General features: G+C 42.2%; 1 protein-coding gene across 1 annotated transcript in view; it reads left to right on the top strand.

Moving 5' to 3' along the window:
- SLCO5A1 (solute carrier organic anion transporter family member 5A1) overlaps positions 1-22,489 on the top strand; it is a 140,919-nt gene that overhangs the window by 92,244 nt on the left and 26,186 nt on the right. Inside the window, exon 7 of the mRNA XM_082259564.1 lies at positions 12,902-13,143. Coding sequence (XP_082115690.1) covers positions 12,902-13,143 — 242 coding nt within the window. The remainder of the gene's footprint in view (positions 1-12,901; positions 13,144-22,489) is intronic.

The following is a 22,489-nucleotide window of genomic DNA, read 5'->3' as shown; positions in this document are numbered from 1 at the left end:
TGAAGAATCAACAACCAGTGGGACACAATCATGAAGTGGAATGAAATTTATTGGATATTTCAAACTTTGTTAACAAATAAAAAACTGAAAAATTGGGCGTGCAAAATTATTCAGCCCCTTTACTTTCAGTGCAGCAAACTCTCTCCAGAAGTTCAGTGAGGATCTCTGAATGATCCAATGTTGACCTAAATGACTAATGATGATAAATAGAATCCACCTGTGTGTAATCAAGTCTCTGTATAAATGAACCTGCACTGTGATAGTCTCAGAGGTCCGTTTAAAGCGCAGAGAGCATCATGAAGAACAAGGAACACACCAGGCAGGTCCAAGATACTGTTGTGGAGAAGTTTAAACCCAGATTTGGATACAAAAAGATTCCCCAAGCTTTAAACATCCCAAGGAGCACTGTGCAAGTGATAATATTGAAATGGAAGGAGTATCAGACCACTGCCAATCTACGAAGACCTGGCCGTCCCTCTAAACTTTCAGCTCATACAAGGAGAAGACTAATCAGAGATGCAGTCACTCTGCATGAACTGCAGAGATCTACAGCTGAGGTGGGAGACTCTGTCCATAGGACAACAATCAGTCGTATACTGCACAAATCTGGCCTTTATGGAAGAGTGGCAAGAAGAAAGCCATTTCTTAAAGATATCCATAAAAAGTGTTGTTTAAGTTTGCCACAAGCCACCTGGGAGACACACCAAACATGTGGAAGAAGGTGCTCTGGTCAGATGAAACCAAAATCAAACTTTTTGGCAACAATGCAAAACGTTATGTTTGGCGTAAAAACAACACAGCTCGTCACCCTGAACACACCATCCCCACTGTCAAACATGGTGGTGGCAGCATCATGGTTTGGGCCTGCTTTTCTTCAGCAGGGACAGGGAAGATGGTTAAAATTGATGGGAAGATGGGTGGAGCCAAATACAGGACCATTCTGGAAGAAAACCTGATGGAGTCTACAAAAGACCTGAGGCTGGGACGGAGATTTGTCTTCCAACAAGACAATGATCCAAAACATAAAGCAAAATCTACAATGGAATGGTTCACAAATAAACATATCCAGGTGTTAGAATGGCCAAGTCAAAGTCCAGACCTGAATCCAATCGAGAATCTGTGGAAAGAACTGAAAACTGCTGTTCACAAACGCTCTCCATCCAACCTCACTGAGCTCGAGCTGTTTTGCAAGGAGGAATGGGCAAATATTTCAGTCTCTCAATGTGCAAAACTGATAGAGACATACCTCAAGCGACTTACAGCCGTAATCGCAGCAAAAGGTGGGGCTACAAAGTATTAACTTAAGGGGGCTGAATAATTTTGCACGCCCAATTTTTCAGTTTTTTATTTGTTAAAAAAGTTGGAAATGTCCAATAAATTTCGTTCCACTTCATGATTGTGTCCCACTTGTTGTTGATTCTTCACAAAAAATTACAGTTTTATATCTTTATGTTTGAAGCCTGAAATGTGGCAAAAAGTCGAAAAGTTCAAGGGGGCCGAATACTTTCGCAAGGCACTGTATATTCCGGTATCTTTGCTTACACTTAGGAGTACCTGAAAAGTCCCCAAAAGGGATTAAAGAGGTATCTGAGGTTTATTGTATAGAGAGCACAGGGAGTTATCAGCTCCCAATATTTCTGGCAGGATTGACAGATGTTTTTTTAACCATATCAAACAAATACAACAAAACTATTTCAGTTGTATATTTAACAGCATAAAGGGGAACAGAAAAGATATGTTAATTTTTAGGATTTAGATGCACTTTAAATCTACAGGTAACATAGAGAACGATGTAAGCTAATTGCATTCATATCTAGTTTGCTACAACTAGGTGTCTTATAGGAAATAGTGGCCAACCTAAAGCTCAAACTTACACCCAACTTCATCACAGAGCAGGTTCTTGTCCTGGTGGAGAGGATACAGAGCTCCCAGTGGTTGAAATGCTGCATTGTAAGGGCCATTTAATTCTAGGCACCAATAGATTAAACAATTATGGTTACAGTTTTCCAGCACATGATTTAAAGTGAGCCTCTCAGGGCCTAAAACATGTCACAAGTAACATGTGTTGTAGAATGGTTACAATGTAGTATCTGTGTTATGCTAGCCATACACTAAAAGAATTCTGTTAGAAATGTTTTATCTTAAAGTGACATTAACCACTTGCCTACAGTGCACTTTCACCCCCTTCCTGCCCAGACCGATTTTCAGCTTTCAGCGCTCTCACACTTTGAATGACAATTACTCAGTCATGCAACACTGTACCCATAAAAAATTTGTGTCCTTTTCTTCACACAAATAGAGCTTTCTTTTGATGGTATTTAATCACTACTGGGTTTTTTATTTTTTGTGCTATAAATAAAAAAAGACTGAAAATATCGTGAAAAAACGCATTTTTCTTTGTTTCTGTCATAAAATTTTGCAAATTAGTAATTTTTCTTCACAAATTTTGGCCAAAATTTATACTGCTACTTATCTTTGGTAAAAATAACCCAAATAAGTATATATTATTAGGTCTTTGTGAAAGTTATAGAGTCCACAAGCTATGGTGCTATTCATTGAAAATTGATCACACTTGATCACACCTGATGTACTGAAGGCCTATCTCATTTCTTGAGACACTAAAAGGTCAGGAAAGTACAAATACCCCCCAAACGACCCCTTTTTGGAAAGTAGACATTCCAAGGTATTTAATAAGGGGCATGGTGAGTTTTTGAAGTTGTACCCACAATTCTTTGCAAAATGAAGATTTTTTTTTTTTTTTTACAAATTGACGTATTAACAGGTTATTTCTCTCACACAGCATATGTATACAGTGGAACCTTGGTTTACGAGTACCTTTGTTTACGAACGTTTTGAAAGACGAGCAACATTTTTTTTAAAAAACTGTCTTGGTATACGAGCACTGTCTTGATATACAAGCAGTTTTATACTCTAAAAGCATGCCATCCCCTCTGTTAATGCACCCTCTCACATACCATTATGTGTCCCAGTGCTTGTACAGTGTATAAACATGCCAATTTATATTGTTTCAGAGTGTCCCTGCACTTACTGTATGTATGTGTCTCCTCGTTTCTCTGCCTCTCTCTCACCTCGGCTCTGTGCTCTACCCGGCGGGAGGGGCCGATCACTCCTTGTGACGTCATCTGAGGAGGAGGGGAGGAGGAAGCAGAGGGCTGCAGTGAAGTGAGTGAACAGCCAGACAAGCACTAATACAGTATAATCGGCATCTGTTATGTACAGCACGAACACAGGGACACATAATGTTTAACAAAGGAGATGGCATACTTATACTGTACAGTAATGTACTACTTTATATATAACAGCATATCTTTATATTACTATAAATGCTTGTGGAACGAATCATCTGAGTTTCAATGCTTTCCTATGGGAAAACTTGCTTTGATATACGAGTGTTTTGGATTACAAGCAAGCTGCTGGAACGAATTATACTCGTAAACCAAGGTTCCACTGTACTTGGAACTACACCCCAAAACACATTCTACTACTCCTCCTGAGTATGGTGATACCACATGTGTGAGACTTTTTCACAGCCTGGCCACATACAGAGGCCTAACATCCAAGTAACACCGTCCGGCATTCTAGGAGCATAAATTACACATATAATTTCCTGACAACCTATGGCACTTTTGAAGGCCCTGGAGCACCAGGACAATGGAAACCCCCATAAAAATTACCCCATTTTGGAAAGCAAACACCCCAACGTATAATTTATGAGGCATAATGAGTCTTTTGAACGTGTCATTTTTTTCCACAAGTTTTTGGAAAATGTGGAAAGAAAAGGAAAATGCATTTTTTTTTACACAAAGTTGTCCATTTATGAAATATTTCCAACACATAGCATGTACATAGCAACAATTGCACCCCAAAATACATTCTGCTATTCCTCCTGAGTATGGCGATACCACATGTGTGACACTTTTTCACAGCCTGGCCACATACATAGGCCTAACATCCAAGTAGCACTTTACACAAAGTTGTCCATTTATCCACTTTAAGACTGGGCCTATTTTTGACACTTGATGTTTACAAGCTAAAATCATTTTTTTTGCTAGAAAACTACTTAGAACCCCCAAACATTATATATTTTTTTTAGCAGAGACCCTAGAGAATAAAATGGAGATTGTTGTAATATTTTTTAATCACACCATATTTGTGCAGCAGTCTTCCAAATGCAATTTTTTTGAAAAATATTCACTTTTTTAAATTAAAATATAAGTAAACAGTTAATTTAGCCCAATTTTTTTCCATAATATGAAAGATAATGTTACGCAGAGTAATTAGATACCCAACATGTCATGCTTCAAAATTGCGCACGCTCACAGAATGGCGCCAAACATTGGTACTTAAAAATCCCCATAGGCAACATTTTAAAAATTTCTACAGGTTACTAGTTTAGAGTTACAGAGGAGGTCTAGAGCTCAAATAATTGCTCTCGCTCTAACGATCGCGGCGATACCTCACATGTGTGGTTTGAACACCGTTTACATATGTGGGCGGGACTTGCGTATGCATTCGCTTCTACACGCGAGCTAACGGGGACAGGGCGCTTTCATTTTTTTTCCTATTTATTTTATTCATTATTTTTTTATTTTACACAGTTTAAAAAAAAAATGTTTTGATCATTTTTATTCCTATTACAAGGAATGTAAACATCCCTTGTAATAGAAATAGGCATGACAGGTCCTCTTTATTGTGAGATCTGGGGTCAAAAAGACCTCACACCTCACAACTACACTAAAAAAGAAAAAAAAAAAAAAAAAATTGTTGTAAAAGTAAAAAAAAAAAAAAAAAACGGCCCTTTTAACCGGTTGCTAGGCAACGACTTTTGACGTAGCTCCGGTCCTCCAAGACCATAGAGTCGAGTGAGGGCCATCTTGCCCTCACTCGACTTCCTGTCTCTGAGGATCCGGGACCGGATAGTTTTCTCCGCTGCCGGCGGGTCCGGTAAGCTGGGAAAACGTCTGGGACGCGGCGGGAGGGGGGGGCACCTCTTCCCCTGCACCGTAAGGGTAATTCCGCGGCAAATCCGCCACTGGGACCACCCTTATCTGAAAGCCAACCGCCCGCCGTTTAAAAAAATACCGGGGTTATGGGGGCTATCTGCTGTCATAACCCCAGTATTTAGCTTTTAATGGCCGACGTATATAGTCGTTAGGCGGTCGGTAAGTGGTTGCATGTACAGTATATAGCAAAAATTGCACCCCAAAATACATCGTTGACAGGTGACGATGACTGATAGGGTGACAGGTGACGATGACTAATGGGGTGACAGATGACGATGACTGATTGGGTGACAGGTGACGATGACTGATGGGGTGACAGGCGACGATGGTTGATGGGTTGACAGATGACGATCACTGATGGGGTGACAGGTGACGATGATTGATGAGGTGAGAGATGACGATCACTGATGGGGTGACAGATGACGATCACTGATGGGGTGAGGGATGACGATCACTGATGGGGTGACAGATGACGATCACTGATGGGGTGACAAGTGACGATGATTGATGGGGTGACAGATGACGATCACTGATGGGGTGACAGGTGACGATGACTGATGGGGTGACAGGTGACGGGTGATGGTCACCGATGGGTGACAGGTGACGGGCGATGGTGCACGGCGGTACTGATGGCAGTCTCTGGTGACCGGTGAACTTTAGGCTATGTTCACATGTGAGCGTAGCGATCATGGGCAGAATCACCGCGATTCTGCCCGCGATCCGGAAATCATTGCAAATCGCGGGGCGCCTGTGCGTTGCCCGTGGTTTGCAATAGCACCCCAAACGCTATCGATGTTGCCGCGATTTCCGCCTGCCGAATCGCGGTAACATCGCGCAAACAACGTATGACGCCCCAAAGAAACTCTTGTACCTTTTTTGGGCGGCATGCGTTGTTTGCGCGATGTTACTGCGATTCGGCAGGCGGAAATCACGGCAACATCGCACAGTGTTTGGGGTGCTATTACAAATCACGGGCAACGCACAGGCGCCCCGCGATTTGCAATGATTTCCGGATCGCAGGCAGAATCGCGGTGATTCTGCCTGCGATCGCTACGCTCACATGTGAACGTAGCCTTATGGGTGTCAGTTTCTGGGCACTGATGAGGTGACTGTTAGATTAGGTAGAACCTATCACTCAATACCCAGTGTGGGTGGCCATCATCCCGATTAATAGGAAAAGGAAAATCCCCCAATGGTGTGGGACTTTATATGCCACATGCACACTGAACAAGAATACGAAAATTGTATGGGTACAAAACAATTTTATTGCACAAAACACAAAAATTATACAACGTATATGTCTAAAACAAGATAGACACACAATTAAAAAACCTTGCAAGTGTTGACAGACCAGTATCCGTACAGAAGACCCTTGGGTGTCATTGGTAGGATGAACCGGACAAGACCCTACGCGTTTCGGGTTATAAACCCTTCATCAGGGGTCAACCAGAGTTCAGTACACAATGTCAACCTATTTATGAGTATAAATTGCATATTAGTATTGTCAAATTCATGAATCTTATGACATCAAAGATTAAACAGTATATAGTATGCATTTATAACGAATATAACACATTGCATATCAATATTGTCAAATTCACGAGTCTTATGACATCAAAGATTAAACAGTATATAATGTGCATTTAAAAAGAATATAACACTCTTTTTAGATTTTTGAAGGCTGATACCTACCACAAGGGGGACTTCTTAGTAGGGGCAACTGGGCTGTCGATTAAAATCGGTGTCAACCGATGAGAGGATGTCAGGGGCTACAAGAACAATATTCATTGGAAAGATAGCAACAGAATAGACCAATGTAGGCGGAAGCTGACCGGATCGAGATCACCACAGTGATCCGTCACTGGTCCAAATAGCTTAGAGGTAAAGATGTCGCTCAAACGAGTCCCAAAATAGCACTGAAATAATGATAGAGTGAGGGGAAGTGAGTAAAATCTCAGATGTACATAATATGGAGCAAATTGGAGTTGTTTGACAGAGAGGGAAATACTTCTCACATACCTCTGTAAAGTACATTATATTCATGGCAGAAGGTAAATACGGTGTAAAGAGTAGGGCAATTGTCTGACGTGGATATTCTCCTGGAGGGGGAAAAATATAAGTGGACAAATATGGGCAATGAGGGGGAGGAAGGGAGGGGGGAGGTGGGGTAGTTGGTGGTGATAGAAGGAGGGGTCACAAGACCATAAGTGAATGATGGGATATGCAAAACATGCGTATCATAAAGAAAAGAGCATGTGTAAACGTGATAGTTAAAAAAGGACAAGTGAGGATCAGGTGGGATGCCATAGAATGGATAGCCATAAAAAATGCAAAGTAGTCAATCTGTATATCACCTGGGCAGATATGGCAGGACTTGTATAATAGTAATATAAGTGAAATAGTTGTCTGGGAAAAAATTAAATCCAATCAGTATTGCTAATATTAAACCCTATGGGTGTCCATATCATGAAACCACAGGTGAGACAGACATTGTTGCAGTCAGAGCATTTATCATGGTAAAGAAACCCGTGAATGAGGAGAAGGTGATAGTAGAATTCATGCAGTGTAAAATACAGCAAAGATTGAAAAAAAGAGGCATCTTAGATGGCAATAGCATGCATCATCAGCCGATGCATAAATCACATGCATGAGTACATAGTGTGCAAATATGAAGACCCCTCAGAGTATAGTTGTGCTGGGTATGTTAGAAATGGAGATCATATACTTACCTTCGTCTTGTTCACCTCGGCGTGGACATCCTCTGCGAGTGAACCCCGTGAGCCGTCTGCTATAAGGCGTCCCGAATGACGCCGGCGGCTGCGCAGTAGGGTGAGTAGGGTGAGTAGGGTGAAACTCTTGTACCTTTTTTGGGCGGCATGCGTTGTTTGCGCGATGTTACTGCGATTCGGCAGGCGGAAATCACGGCAACATCGCACAGCGTTTGGGGTGCTATTGCAAATCACGGGCAACGCACAGGCGCCCCGCGATTTGCAATGATTTCCGGATCGCAGGCAGAATCACGGTGATTCTGCCTGCGATCGCTACGCTCACATGTGAACGTAGCCTTATGGGTGTCAATTTCTGGGCACTGATGAGGTGACTGTTGGGTGACAGGTGCAATTGGGGGGGGGGGCTAAGGACTGTGTGGGGACATTTTTTGTGTGCTTTTACATTGTGACATGTGTACAGAGCAGTAACTCACTATTTCTAGCTCTGCTCTCCTCACACTGGAAACTGTGTGAGGAGAGAAGAGCTAGTAACAGTCAGTTACTGCTCTGTTTACATTTTGTGATCGGCTGTGAATGGATTCACAGCTGATCACATAGTAAACAGTCACTGTCAGTGACTGTTTACTACCGCCGGTGACTAGCTGTGTTCCTAGGGAACACAGAGCCACCGACATGACCGCGCTGCACGCTCCCGATCGCGCATGCGCGGTCATCTTGTGGGCTCCTCTATTGTGGGTTCGGCTGTGTCATGGGAACACAGCCGATCACGTGGGAAACAGCCATGCCCATTGGCTGTTTCCCCCCTGCCAGTGACGGGGGGTGTCCCGGGGACACCCCGACATCGGCAGTGCAGGGCGGTGCGCACGCGATCGCGCGCCTGCCCTGCTGAAAGTGCCGCCGTCATATGACAGCGGCCCAGAACAATGGTCGCACCGCTCCACCGTCATATGACGGCGGGCGGGCGGCAAGCGGTTAAAGTCATGTTGTTTTTTAAACAAACATGTTATACTTTCATGATCTGTGCAGTGGTTTTGCACAGAGCAGCCCAGATCCTCCTCTTTTTGGGTCCCTCACCGGTGCTCCTGGCCCCTTGCTATGGGGGCACCCGAGCCAAGCCACTGCTCTGTGTGTCTATTCAGGCATGGAACTGCGGCTCAGCCCTGGCCCCTCTCTCTCCTCTTTGACTAACTGACTTTGATTGACAGCAGCGGGAGCCAATGGTGCTCACTGCTGTCTCAGCCTATTAGGAGGGAGAATCAAGGGACTTTGTGGCTCTCGTGCAACATTTCTGGATCAAGATGGGGCTCAGGTAAGTTATAGGGGGCTGAGGGGGGCTGCTGCACACAGAAGGTTTTTTTTATCTTATTGTATAGAATGCATTAAGATGAAAAACCTTCTGCCTTTACAACCCCTTTAAGAGCCTTTGTTTGATTTTCTAATCGTTAGTCCTTCTTTTTCTAACAGGAAGTTCTAACAGTGTAAGTGTTTTTTGTTTCTGTAAAGTCCATTCGTCATCGTCAAAATTGAATATCGAAATCTAATGAAATTTTAAAGTATTTTGGAACAACATTTGACAAATCTTTGAATGTGCTTGGAATTTTCATACAAATGTTTGTACAAATGTTCTTATAAAAATCTAATAACATATTGGCCAGCTTTAGTTTTCAAATCAATTCCCTGTGGATCTCCTCATGCTGTGCATGTACTTCTTCCCTAGGTAAGATAAAGCCAGGTAGACAAGGCCAAGCCAACCCCCTGCCATTAACTTATTAAATGGCAGACTTTCAGTGCAGTGAAAGCTTTGTTATTAGAAAGTTGAATGACAGGAGTGGGACTTATCACTGGAAGTGAAAGAATAGTTTTCTCTTAGGCAGAAGTTGAGGACTTATGTACTGCTTCTGATCTATGAGGACTCCAAAGGGTACATAAAGACTGATTTTAAGACTAATGCCCCGTACACACGTGCAGATCGTCGGCCGAACGATTGGCCGTCTTTTGTCCCCGGGCTGTCGTGTCTGTTGAAAAGTGCAAAAGACTGCACAAGAATTTTGTCCGCCGACTACAGCCGACTGCAGAAGTGATGTCATGTGATGGTTAACTTTCCCTGTGTTTTTCTTTTCTGAGCATGCCCAGTCTTGCAAATCTGCTGTCTGTCGGCCGAATTCTGTATTGACGGGCGAACAATCGGCCGCTCTGGTGTCGGCATACAAAAATTTTAATGCTTGCACGACAGATTCTGTTCGGCCGAAAGTGCGCTGTCGGCTGTCGGAAGCATCATACTAACAAGCCTACAATCAGCCGATCGGTCGTCGGCCGAAGCTTTTCGGCCGACATTCTGCACGTGTGTACGGGCCTTTAGGCTGGCCATACACAGAGCAAGTTTTCTTTCCACAGGTTGCACGAAAGAAATTTGCTCGATTCCCCCATCAACACTGACAGTGTTGATGCGGAAATCCCTCCTGCCAGACAATTGTCTTCTCCGGACGGGGCAGGCGGGGGAAGCTGTCTCCACCGGGAGAAGACAGTGATTATCGCTAGTGGCTAAAGCAGCCGCTAGTGATAATAGCAAGAGAATCTAACAGGCTGATTGTACCGAAGTTGACCGATCTTTCAACTTGGTACGTTTAGCCTGACAATTACCGGTTCGAATCTCGGCCGGTTCCTGCTAAATTGGCCGAGATTAAAACCTTTTTATCGCCGGCCTTACTTGAGGTTGCACTTTAGTACTGTTGCTTTAGAAACATTTTAGGCCAGGTCAATTTCACAGTTATGTCTACAATTTAGGCTACGTTCACATCTTGGCGTTGCTATTACAGGCATTTTTATGGGCGTTTTTTCAGGCGTTTTTATGGGTGTTTTTGCAGGCGTTTTACAGGCGTTTTTTGTGCAGGCGTTTTTAGATTGAATAGAGACCAATGGAAAACGCCTGTAATCTGCCCAAAAAAGAAGCTCATGTACTTTTTTGAGTGTTGGGCGTTTTGCTCACAGCGTCAAAACGCTCAGATGTGAACAGGGGCCATTGAAATGAATAGGATTTGTCTTGTTGGGCATTTTGAGAGCTGATCCTAGAGCAGAAAAACGCCCCCAAAACGCCTACATGTGAACGGAGCCTTAATGTAAAAGTATAAATATCTAACAAAGTTAACCTTTCATGAGAGAAATAAAGAGACTGCCATTGCTGAGCACTCCTTCTGAAGATTGATTTTTCATAGATCTAATACTGGCACTTTGGCTTAAAGGACAACTATACTTTTACCAGAAAAGACACTAAGCTACCTGACTCCTCCTGAGCAAACATGCACCCCCTACGCCAGCCTCTTAGATACCCAGTAGCATTATTAACCCAAGTCCTGTGCAAGGTTTATATCATGTAGGGTAGAATTCCTCTTCGGTGCTGGCTTGCTCTCAAACATTTGTATGGGACCATACCAGGAAACAGCTCCAGCATCTACAACAGTCCTATAGAAGTCAGTAAGAGCTCAGTGTGCAGATAATCTTTGCACAGGATACACCTCTGCTACACAAGTAAGAATTGGGGTGAGGGTGTAAGTGCAGGTTAGTTCAGGAGGGGTGGGAGGCAAATTTGAGGATTTTATGTGAGAAGAATAGATTGCATATTTGCTCAAAGTGAGTAGGTCGGACATATTAAAGTCAGTGGTTCAGCAGTGCAGCCACTTAACTAACATTTTCAGAAGGTCAGTAATGGCAGTCCCTGTATTTCTGTCTTGACCAATTTACTTGCAGATTCACTTTTACTTTAATGGTAATCAACAGTCCCAACATACGAGTCCAACATACCTTTTATCATTTATTATGATCTTGTTCCAGAGACTGAGAGAAGTGAGGACCCTGTAATAACTAAAGGCATTTTGAAAGGCAGCCAGGCCTAAAAGCTGTTCAGAGAAGCTATCACTTTCTGGACAGGGATGATTTCACTATGCAGGATATAAGTCCATGGCATGTTGGCATTCCAGTGATTCAAAGCCGAGCCAAGGCAACCTGAGAAGCCTGCGCCACGCTAGGTTATTGTGACACTGTCTGTCTGGACAGCCGTGAGAACTCTTTTCTGGTTCTTCCTACCTTTTACTCCTCACTGTGATACTGATTACAAGGCTGTACCTTCTGTCATCATATCAGCTGTGCTTTTACAGAATAGTGTTCTCATTCCAGGCTTTGACTTGATGTGCCCTGGCAGCTCAGATCCTGTTTCCAATTAGTTACTGGCATTTATTTATATAGAAGGATCAGTGTAACCAATTGAAATAAGATAGGTATATTCTCTCACCAAGTTGTCTAACCTTAGACATACTGACTACCAGCTGGACAACGTATTTCTATTAGGAATGTGCTGAAGCATTTCTTGCCCTGTTTAAGGAAATTAATTTAATATTAGTCATGAGTTAAAGGGCGCCTACCAGTTTGTAGCAGAAACACCACAGAATAGAATGACAATCAATAGAATATACTTTACTAGTTATGATAGTTTTAATGTATTTTGAAAGTGCGGTGTATAAGAACCAATAACCCCAGGGTATGAAATATGTATATGGAGTTGATACCTGCCGCCAAGGCAGAGGCTATTTTTTTAGTAAAATTTGGATCCTGTTGGTTTGTTCTCTGAAGCCTAGGCCAAGTAGAGTGAGGGTGGGATTTCTGGCCACCACTCCATGCAAGGTTTTCCAGTCTTGGAAGGAACAGAAGTGTTTGAAAAAGGTTCCTGATTACAGCGTGTGTTTGAGCCTATGAGAGTAGAGCTTGCCAGCTGGCCAAAGCCCTGGTTTTGCTCTTCTGTTGGATGTGGAAAAAGCTGTTCTGTTCTGCTTGCTAAATAAAAGTGAGAAGGAAACCCGGAAACATACACCGCCGAGTTAAAAGTAATGGAAAACAAAGGCAGATGACTCTCTACTGACTCATGCATGTGTACGTTTCTACTTAAACTACTGAGCTCACTAAACAACCTCTTCCGCAGCCTAACCTAACAGTACATTACAGTAAGGTGCCAAAAGTCCTAACTTGTCAGTTTGCCTGCCCTCATCCCTTCAGATGCACCATAACCAGACAACCAGTGACTACACCCTTTCCACAATATCAGCACAGTTATTTTATATAAACATCAAATATAACTCTTCCTTCTTGTGTCTGTTGCAGGTAAGAAATTATACTGAATGCGCCTGTGTCCAAAGTCGGCAGGTCATCACTCCACCCACAGTGGGCCAACGCAGCCAACTCCGAGTGGTCATTGTAAAGACCTATCTGCATGAAAATGGTTATGCAGTGTCGGGGAAATGCGATCGAACCTGCAATACGCTCATTCCATTTCTGATATTTCTCTTTATCGTTACTCTCATCACAGCATGTGCACAACCCTCAGCCATCATTGTGACTCTCAGGTGAGAAGCTGGAGTTGACATATATTCAGGAGCTTTGTTTATGGGTATATATGTAGATGATTGGGCCTTATAGGGCCTCCTGATGCTTCAACCAACCACCTACACAGCATTCCCACATAAGAAACAATGAGAATTAATCCAGCAAAATAATTATTTTTTGATCCATTGTTTTTTAATATTATTATCGGAAGTCATTGCAGTAAAGCAGGGGTCTTCAAACTATGGCCCTCCAGTTGTTCAGGAACTACAATTCCCATCATGCTTAGTCATGTCTGTAAAATAGTTTTTAGATGCCTCATGGGATGTGTAGTTCCACAACAGCTACACAAGGGCCGTAGTTTGAGGATCCCTGCAGTAAGGTATATTCTGGTTAAAAAATGCAAAGGTTCATTTGGTGTTGTAAGATGGAAGGTTTTTAACATCAAATGTAATTGGGGCCAAAGTGCTCCTTTAGACTTGCAGTTGTGGGGGCATAAAAATGTGTGGTTGAACAATGTTTTAAGTGCCCCTCCATGCACCTATCGCTTCTGTTGCATTCAGAAGAGAGTACTGCCAATGAACCCAAGCTATTCATTGGAATGGAGAGGCACCATAAGCACCCTACTAGCACGTTCAATGCTTGTGGTATGCAACGGGTTGGCACAGCAATTATGGGGTTACAACAGGCGGACTAAACGGAACGATAGGATGAAAACAAACATTAAGTTGGGTTATATTAGATGTTTTCTTTTTTAATTAGACTAGTCATTACGAAGTGAGGAAAATAGTGTGGAAAAAAGGGGGGAATGGGAACCAGGTGGAGGCAGGAGGAAAGGAATCGGGAGGACCATATGATAGGAAAGGGATTGGAGATAGAAGAGGCAAAATCAAGGAAAAGTAAACAAATTATTCTCAAAACCCTATAATATAGTTGCCCTTAGTCCTGAAAGCTTTTGCTATCTAGGTGAATAATCAAGCAGCAGACAGCGTTGGTCTAAACTTCGAGTGCCTCTGAACCCTATAACAGTTTTGTAGGCACTGTGGCTAAAGTTATACCTTTGATTGTACACCATCTGTGACCTGCGACCTGCAGTGGAAAAATATTACAGGAGTTACATTTCACAAGGTTTCTACAGTTTTTCTCCTTAACCACTTTTATACAAGTGACATGAATATACATCAGAATTTCTTTAAAGTATATCTTTATATTTGTCTCATGGTAAAGTTACTAAGGCTTATAATGATAATCATTTCACAACTTCTCACCTCTGGCGACTCAGTATGAAGTAAGTGGTACAAATAAGAGAGTTAAATAGATAATACATTACAAGTGAAAGATAAATACAAATGATTAGCAAAAAAAAAAATATGCAGCAGAATGGTACTCTAGATGTATCATATAAGCTTACAGTTTAGAAGGGTAATGGGTAGAAACAGATAATGAAATGAGTTACACACTGTATGTTTAGAATAGCCTTTCCCGACCTTTTTACCCCAGATGAACCTTTTAAAGACTCAATTGTCAGGGAACCCCTGCTAAAAAGAATTCATGGGGGGATCAGTGGGATTAATGCCCCTTAGATTGGTGGTCAGTGGGAGAAATGCCCCTTACTGTGGTGGTGCATGAAAACAATGCCCATCTTACAGTAATGGTCAGTGGAAAGCGCCTCCCTCATTACAGACCACTAAAAAGATCATTGGTGTCATGCTGGTGGCTCTGCAAAGTGGAATTGGACATACTACAGATTGAACTATGCAGGCACCATCTGAGTGTAGCGTCTTTGAGCATTTTTCCTAGGTTATTTTTTTTTTCTTGCGCAGCCTCTGGAGGAACCCTATGGCTTCATGGATCCCCGGGTTCAGAAAGGTTAGTTTACAGCAAGGCTGCATTCAAAGCTTTGAGCATTTTTCCTGGGGTTTTTTTTTTTTTGCACATATTATGTGCGATTTCAGTGTGTTTTCATGCTGGATTTGCGTGCTTTTACAGCGTTTTTGAGTTTTGGCGTTTTATTTATTACAGTGCCTTGCGAAAGTATCCAGCCCCCTTGAACTTTGCGACCTTTTGCCACATTTCAGGCTTCAAACATAAAGATATAAAACTGTAATTTTTTTGTGAAGAATCAACAAAAAGTGGGACACAATCATGAAGTGGAACGAAATTTATTGGATATTTCAAACTTTGTTAACAAATAAAAAACTGAAAAATTGGGCGTGCAAAATTATTCAGCCCCTTTACTTTCAGTGCAGCAAACTCTCTCCAGAAGTTCAGTGAGGATCTCTGAATGATCCAATGTTGACCTAAATGACTAATGATGATAAATAGAATCCACCTGTGTGTAATCAAGTATCCGTATAAATGCACCTGCACTGTGATAGTCTCAGAGGTCCGTTTAAAGCGCAGAGAGCATCATGAAGAACAAGGAACACACCAGGCAGGTCCGAGATACTGTTGTGGGGAAGTTTAAAGCCGGATTTGGATACAAAAAGATTTCCCAAGCTTTAAACACCCCAAGGAGCACTGTGCAAGCGATAATATTGAAATTGAAGGAGTATCAGACCACTGCAAATCTACGAAGACCTGGCCGTCCCTCTAAACTTTCAGCTCATACAAGGAGAAGACTGATCAGAGATGCAGCCAAGAGGCCCATGATCACTCTGGATGAACTGCAGAGATCCACAGCTGAGGTGGGAGACTCTGTCCATAGGACAACAATCAGTCGTATACTGCAGAAATCTGGCCTTTCTGAAAGAGTGGCAAGAAAAAAGCCATTTCTTAAAGATAACCATAAAAAGTGTCGTTTAAAGTTTGCCACAAGCCATCTGGGAGACACACCAAACATGTGGAAGAAGGTGCTCTGGTCAGATGAAACCAAAATCAAACTTTTTGGCAACAATGCAAAACGTTATGTTTGGCATAAAAGCAACACAGCTCATCACCCTGAACACACCATCCCCACTGTCAAACATGGTGGTGGCAGCATCATGGTTTGGGCCTGCTTTTCTTCAGCAGGGACAGGGAAGATGGTTAACATTGATGGGAAGATGTATGGAGCAAAATACAGGACCATTCTGGAAGAAAACCTGATGGAGTCTGCAAAAGACCTGAGAATGTGACGGAGATTTGTCTTCCAACAAGACAATGATCCAAAACATAAAGCAAAATCTACAATGGAATGGTTCACAAATAAACATATCCAGGTGTTAGAATGGCCAAGTCAAAGTCCAGACCTGAATCCAATCGAGAATCTGTGGAAAGAACTGAAAACTGCTGTTCACAAACGCTCTCCATCCAACCTCACTGAGCTTGAGCTGTTTTGCAAGGAGGAATGGGCAAAAATTTCAGTCTCTCGATGTGCAAAACTGATAGAGACATACCCCTAGCGTCCATTTCCACCTGATCTAATCTGCTAGCTGGATGGGGAATGGGATCCCCATCTGTCTGTTTTGAGTGGACCAGATCGGATCAGATGCAGGCAGTTGTAAACAGACACATGTCTATTTACATCAGCCTCTCCAAAGAAAACAATAAGTTGCCAGATTGGGCCCACTTGAAAAATGGACAGGCAGACCCGATCGGTCTGCTTGTGTGAAAGGGGCCTAAGGCCTTGTTCACACCGGGCATACATAGCGTACCTTTACAGGAATTTACAGGAATGCACAGGTGTTCCGTGCTTCCCTGTACAGGCAGTCCCATTGATGTCATTTGGGATGTAGCAACTGCACGAACAGAGCCGTTGATCCCAGTTTGACATCCATGTAGGTCTGCGTGCATGTCCCTGAGCTCACACTGTCTGCTTTCAAGGTCCTGCACCCACACCCACTCGAATCTCAGATTGGGAACAGTAGCTATGCCTGTGCAGCCATTCCTTCCGATTGACATAAATGGGACTGCCTGTACAGGGATGCATGGAACACCTGTGCATCCCTGTGTGGGTAAACATGACCCTCCATGGGCATACACTTTAGTATGCCACATGTGAACGATGCTTTAGTATTAAATTAGCAGGAATTTTGCAAGTTATGTTGTGTTTTGTGCACTATTAATGATTTGAGTGTATTTTTAGTGAAAACAGTTATATGATGAACATTTGTGCAATTATTGCGGGGCCTAAAAAATCAATAGCAATTTTTTTATTCTACAGGTCATGTGCTTTCAGAAAAGGTCTGGTTTGAGGGCCGGTTCACAGTGGTGCGATGCCAGACATCAGGGCTGCTGTTAGAAATCGTGGGGCCCCGTACAGTCTACCTGGCAGGGGCCCCCCCAAGAAAATATAAAAAAGAAAAGATATATTTAGCTAAAATTACAACAAAATCACTTTTATCAGACACAGTGATCAGAGAGACAGAGAGAGAGAAACAAAGTTACAATTTACAAATAAACTCCTGATCAGTGATAAGTGCTGGGAGGGGGGGGGGCACAAAAGGGAGGGGGATTAGTGAGGGACAACTGTCTCTTTCTCAACAGATAAAAGCTGATAGCAGGGAGAGGGACAGATCAGATTCAGGTGCTGGAGGAAGATTTCTGTGTTTGTTGTCCATCACTAATCCCCCTCTCTGTCTGGACCCCCCTGTGTGCTCGGGCCCCCTACAAGAGGGCTGGTGGTCCCCCCCTATCAGTGGCCCTGCCAGACATCGTATGTGATACACACCTCATTGCTGTGCAGATCACATGCAACGTCTGTGCGATACAAACTGTATGGCTGAATTTGCATTGTGTTTGGACCCTTTTTTTTGTCCGCACCAGAATCAGACCGCATGGGTGTTCACACCCATGTGATTCAATTCCTGTCCAAATTTACAGTTTGCACTGCGATCTGCTAACCGATCTGGGGGAGTCATTAACTTTATATTGACACCCGCAGCAGTTCACAGAGGGCAGTGTAAACTGCCAGCGATCGAGGTGCGATGCGGGAACCCACACTGGATTTGCTGGGGTTTCCCGCATCACACCAGTGTGAACCGAGCCTGAGGGGACTTTTCAAATTCTGAAAGCTGTAAGTGAAACACGGTAACCTCTGCATTTTTAGATTAAATTGTTTTTATTCAGAGTTTTGCGTACATTCAGTTTCACTATGCGCAAATATCACAGTGCCTTAAAAATCAGTAGCACCTTCTTTTAATTCTACTGGCCATTCAGAAAATATATAGTTTGGGGGGGTCTTTTATAAACTTTTTGAAAGCTGTAAGTGAAAAAGGAAAACCTCCAGATTTTTAGAGAAATTTTTGCGTACGTCTGATTTTCACTTTTTCTCAAAAAGGCACAATTTAAAATGTAAAAATATTTGTTATTTATTTACTAAATACAGGTTTAGCTTTTATATTTAGGCCCCTTTCACACATGCTGTCCGTTTGTCCGTTTTTCATCCATCCGTTGACAGATGAAAAACGGACATCAATGTATCTCTATGTAAAAACGGATGACAACTGATGATCATCAGTTAACATCCGTTTTCATCCACTTCCGTCAATGTCCGTTTTTTTGAACGGATGAATGCCCTATTTTTCATCCGTCAAAAAAACGGATCGGACGAAAAACGGATGTCAACTGATGGCAACGGATGAAAAACTGATGTCAACAGATGACAACGGATGACAACGGATGAAAAACTGACGTCAACGGATGACAACGGATGAAAAACTGATGTCAACTGATGACAACGGATGAAAAACGGATGAAAAACGGATAACAACTGACGAAAAATGGATGAAAAACTGATGACAACTGACGAAAAACGGATGAAAAACTGATGAAAAACGGATGAAAAACTGATACATTTGACGTGACTGAACTGATGAACTGAACGGACTGTATGTGTGAAAGGGGCCTTAGAAGGAACTTAGCAGGGATTATGTAAAATTTGATGTGTTTGTATCTGCTAATGATGATTTTAGTGCATTTTTGTTGTGAAAATATTGCTTTGGCAAATATCGCGGGGCCTTAAAAATCAGTAGCACCTTTCATTTTTTTCTACTGGCCCTTTGCTTTCAGAAAACATATCGTTTGGGGGATCTTTTAAAAACTCTGAAAGCTGAAAGGGAAAAATAAAAACCTCCAGATTTTTGGAGACATTTGGTTATTTACAGTTTTGTGTACGTTCAGTTTTCACCATTTTTCAAAAAGGTGAAATTAAAAATTTACAAGTATTTGGTATTTATTAACTCAATACAGGTTAAGCTTTTATATTTAGTTGGAATTTAGCAGGAATTTTGTAAAATGTGCTGTGTTTGTATCTGCTATAAATGATTTTAGTGTATTTTTAGTGAAAATAATGATTTGGTAAACATTTGCGCAAATATTGCGGTGCCTTAAAAATCAGTAGCACCTTCCTTTTATTATACTGGTCCTATGCTTTCAGAAAATATATGGTTTGGGGGATCTTTAACAAACTCTGAAAGCTGTAAGGGAACAATGAAAACCTTCAGATTTTTAGAGAAATGTGGTTATTTACATTTTTGCGTATGTTCAATTTTCACCATTTTGCAAAAAGGTGTAATTTATTTATTAACTCAATACAGGTTAAGCTTTTATATTTAGTAGGAATTTAGCAGGAACTTTGTGAAATGTGCTGTGTTTAAATCTGCTAAAGATGAATTTAGAGACTTTTTAGGGAATATATAGTTTTGATAAACAATTGCGCAAATATCGCAGAGCGTAAAAATCAGTAGCACCTTCGTTTTATTCTACAGGTCATGTGCTTTCAGAAAATATATGGTTTGAGGGTCTTAAACTCTGAAAGCTGAAAGGGAACAATGAAAACCTCCAGGTTTTTTGAAAAATGTGGATATTTCCATTTTTGCGTATGTTCGATTTTCACCATTTCACAAAAAAGTCGCAATCTAAAATTTACAAATAGTGGTTAATTATTAACTCAATACAGGTTAGCCTTTATATTTAGTAGGAATTTTGTAAAATGTGCCATGTTTTTATCTGCTAATAATGATTTTAGTGTATTTTTAGCAAAAATATTGTTTTGATAAACATTTGCCCAAACATCATTGTGACCTAAAAATCAGTAGCACTGTATTTGTATTCTACTGGTCTTGTGCTTTCAGAAAATATATGATTTGGGGGGTCTTTAACCGGTTGCTGACTGCTCACAGTATATTTACTGCGGCAGTCAGCCCGGCCAGGCAGAGTGACGTAGGTCTACGTCGCTCGCCTGTCACTCCTTTTAGAGCCAATAGCGGGCGAGCGCACGCCCGCTGAGGCGCGCGCCCACCTCGGCTCGTTCACAGAGGAGTGCGGGCATGTGACCGGCGGACCCGATGTCCGCCGGTCACACTACGATCGCCGGTACAGCTGGAGAAAGACAGAGCGGCTTATGTAAACAAGCCGCCTGTCATTCTCCCCTGTGTAAAAATGAAGATCAGACGGTTCTACTATGTAGAACTGTTGATCTTTGTTTTTACACTAGGAGACCTGTCCCCCTACAGTTAGAATCACGCCCCTAGGACACACTTAACCCCTCCCTGTCCAATACAGTTAACCCCTTCCCTGCCAGTGTCATTTTTGCAGTAACAGTGCATATATATAGCACTGATTACTGCAGTAATGTCACTGGTACCCCCAAAAGTGTCAAAAATGTCAGTCAAGGGTCCGATCTGTCTGCCGCAATGTCGCAGTACCGCAAAAAAAATTGCAGATCGCCGCCATTACTCGTTAAAAAAAAAAACACCAAAAATGACAAAATCTTTCCCTTTGTTAGTAAACGCAATAACTTTTGCGCAAACCAATCAAAATACGCTTTTTGCGATTTTTTTTACCAAACATATGTAGCGTAAAACAATTTCGCCGAAAATGTTAAAAAATTTTGATTTTTACATTTTTTTGGGGGGGAATTTCATATAAAAAAAGTGAAAAATATTGTTATTTTTGCAAAAATTACGCTCTTTTTTTGTTTATAGCGCATGATCAAAAAATCGCACAGGTGATCAAATACCACCAAAAGAAAGCTTTGTTTGTGGGAAAAAAGAAAGTGAAATTCGTTTAGGTACAGCGTCGCACGACCGCGCAATTGTCCGTCAAAGTCACGCAGTAAAAAATCGCAAAAAAAACCCTGGTCAGGAAGGGGGTAAAATCTTCCGGGGCTTAAGTGGTTAACAAACTCTGAAAGCTTTAAGGGAAACATAAAAAAGCAATGGAAAAATTGCAAAAATGGCTTGGCCAGCTAAGTTTAAAAGTGGAGCACAGGTCCTGGAAGCGAAAGGGTTAAGTGGACTGTAGTAGGGTCAAAAAACACACATGTCCTTTTTCTGCACTGCAGTGCAGTATACATCCTTTGTGCTTTATTGTGCATTGCAGTGTGTTGGCTACTACTGGACAGCGTGTTGCAGTGCCCTTCACAGTGAATGGCAAAGCATCTAGACCCGTGCATTGATACATGTTGCAGTAACATGCTTTATATTACACATTTTAACCCACATTTCATGCTAAATGGGTGTAAAGTAAATTTGCACTCAATTTTAAACATTTAAATATTAAATATCTGCATTATAGCACTTTAAATACCTATTCATGTGTAAAAAAAAAAAAAAAATTCAAATTTTTTTTTTCAACCTTATTTACTAAACTAAGGCTCGATTCACACCTATGCATGCTGCTTTTAGGCATTTCTGCTGTGCTTTTTGCTGTTCTTTTTGTGTTTTTGAACACGCGATTTTACCGTGTTTTGCGTTTTTATCTTTTTTTGGGGGAAAATCTGTAGGGAAAATTAAAAAATGTAAATTGATGCAAAATTACGTGTTCAAAAATGCTAAAAGCACAGCAAAAAGTGTTGCAGAAACACACTAGACAGTGTCAGTAGGGCAGTGGATGGTGTCAGTCAGCAGAGCAGTGGACGGTGTCAGTAGGGGAGAGGTTGGTGTCAGTAGGGCAGTGGATGGTGTCAGTCAGCAGAGCAGTGGACGGTGTCAGTAGGGGAGAGGTTGGTGTCAGTAGGGCAGTGGATGGTGTCAGTCAGCAGAGCAGTGGACAGTGTCAGTAGGGGAGAGGTTGGTGTCAGTAGGGTAGCAAATGGTGTCAGTCAGCAAGGCAGTGGACTTTGTCAGCAGGGCAGAGGTTGGTGTCAGCAGAGAAGTGGATGGAGTCAGTCAGCAAAGCAGTGGACAGTGTCAGCAGAGCAATGGATGGTGTCGCCTGGCGTAACCACGTGACCTCCAAGATCGTCATTGTATGCCGGACAGAGCGGTATCACCCGGGTGCCACTTACAGCAAGTGGGTGAGCGACGGATTGGTATCGGTTGGGTGGGAGATGGAGGGGGTGAGAGACAGAACAGTATCGAGTGGATGCCGAGCGGAGCGGTATCACCCGGGTATCACTTACGCAAGTGGGTGAGAGATACCGATCTGCCAGCAGATTTGCAAATG

This window comes from Pelophylax lessonae (assembly GCF_965119305.1).
Source record: "Pelophylax lessonae genome assembly, chromosome: 5".
Taxonomy (NCBI): domain Eukaryota; kingdom Metazoa; phylum Chordata; class Amphibia; order Anura; family Ranidae; genus Pelophylax; species Pelophylax lessonae.
Note: the sequence above shows the minus strand (reverse complement) of the source record. Positions and strands in the feature narration are given on the sequence as shown.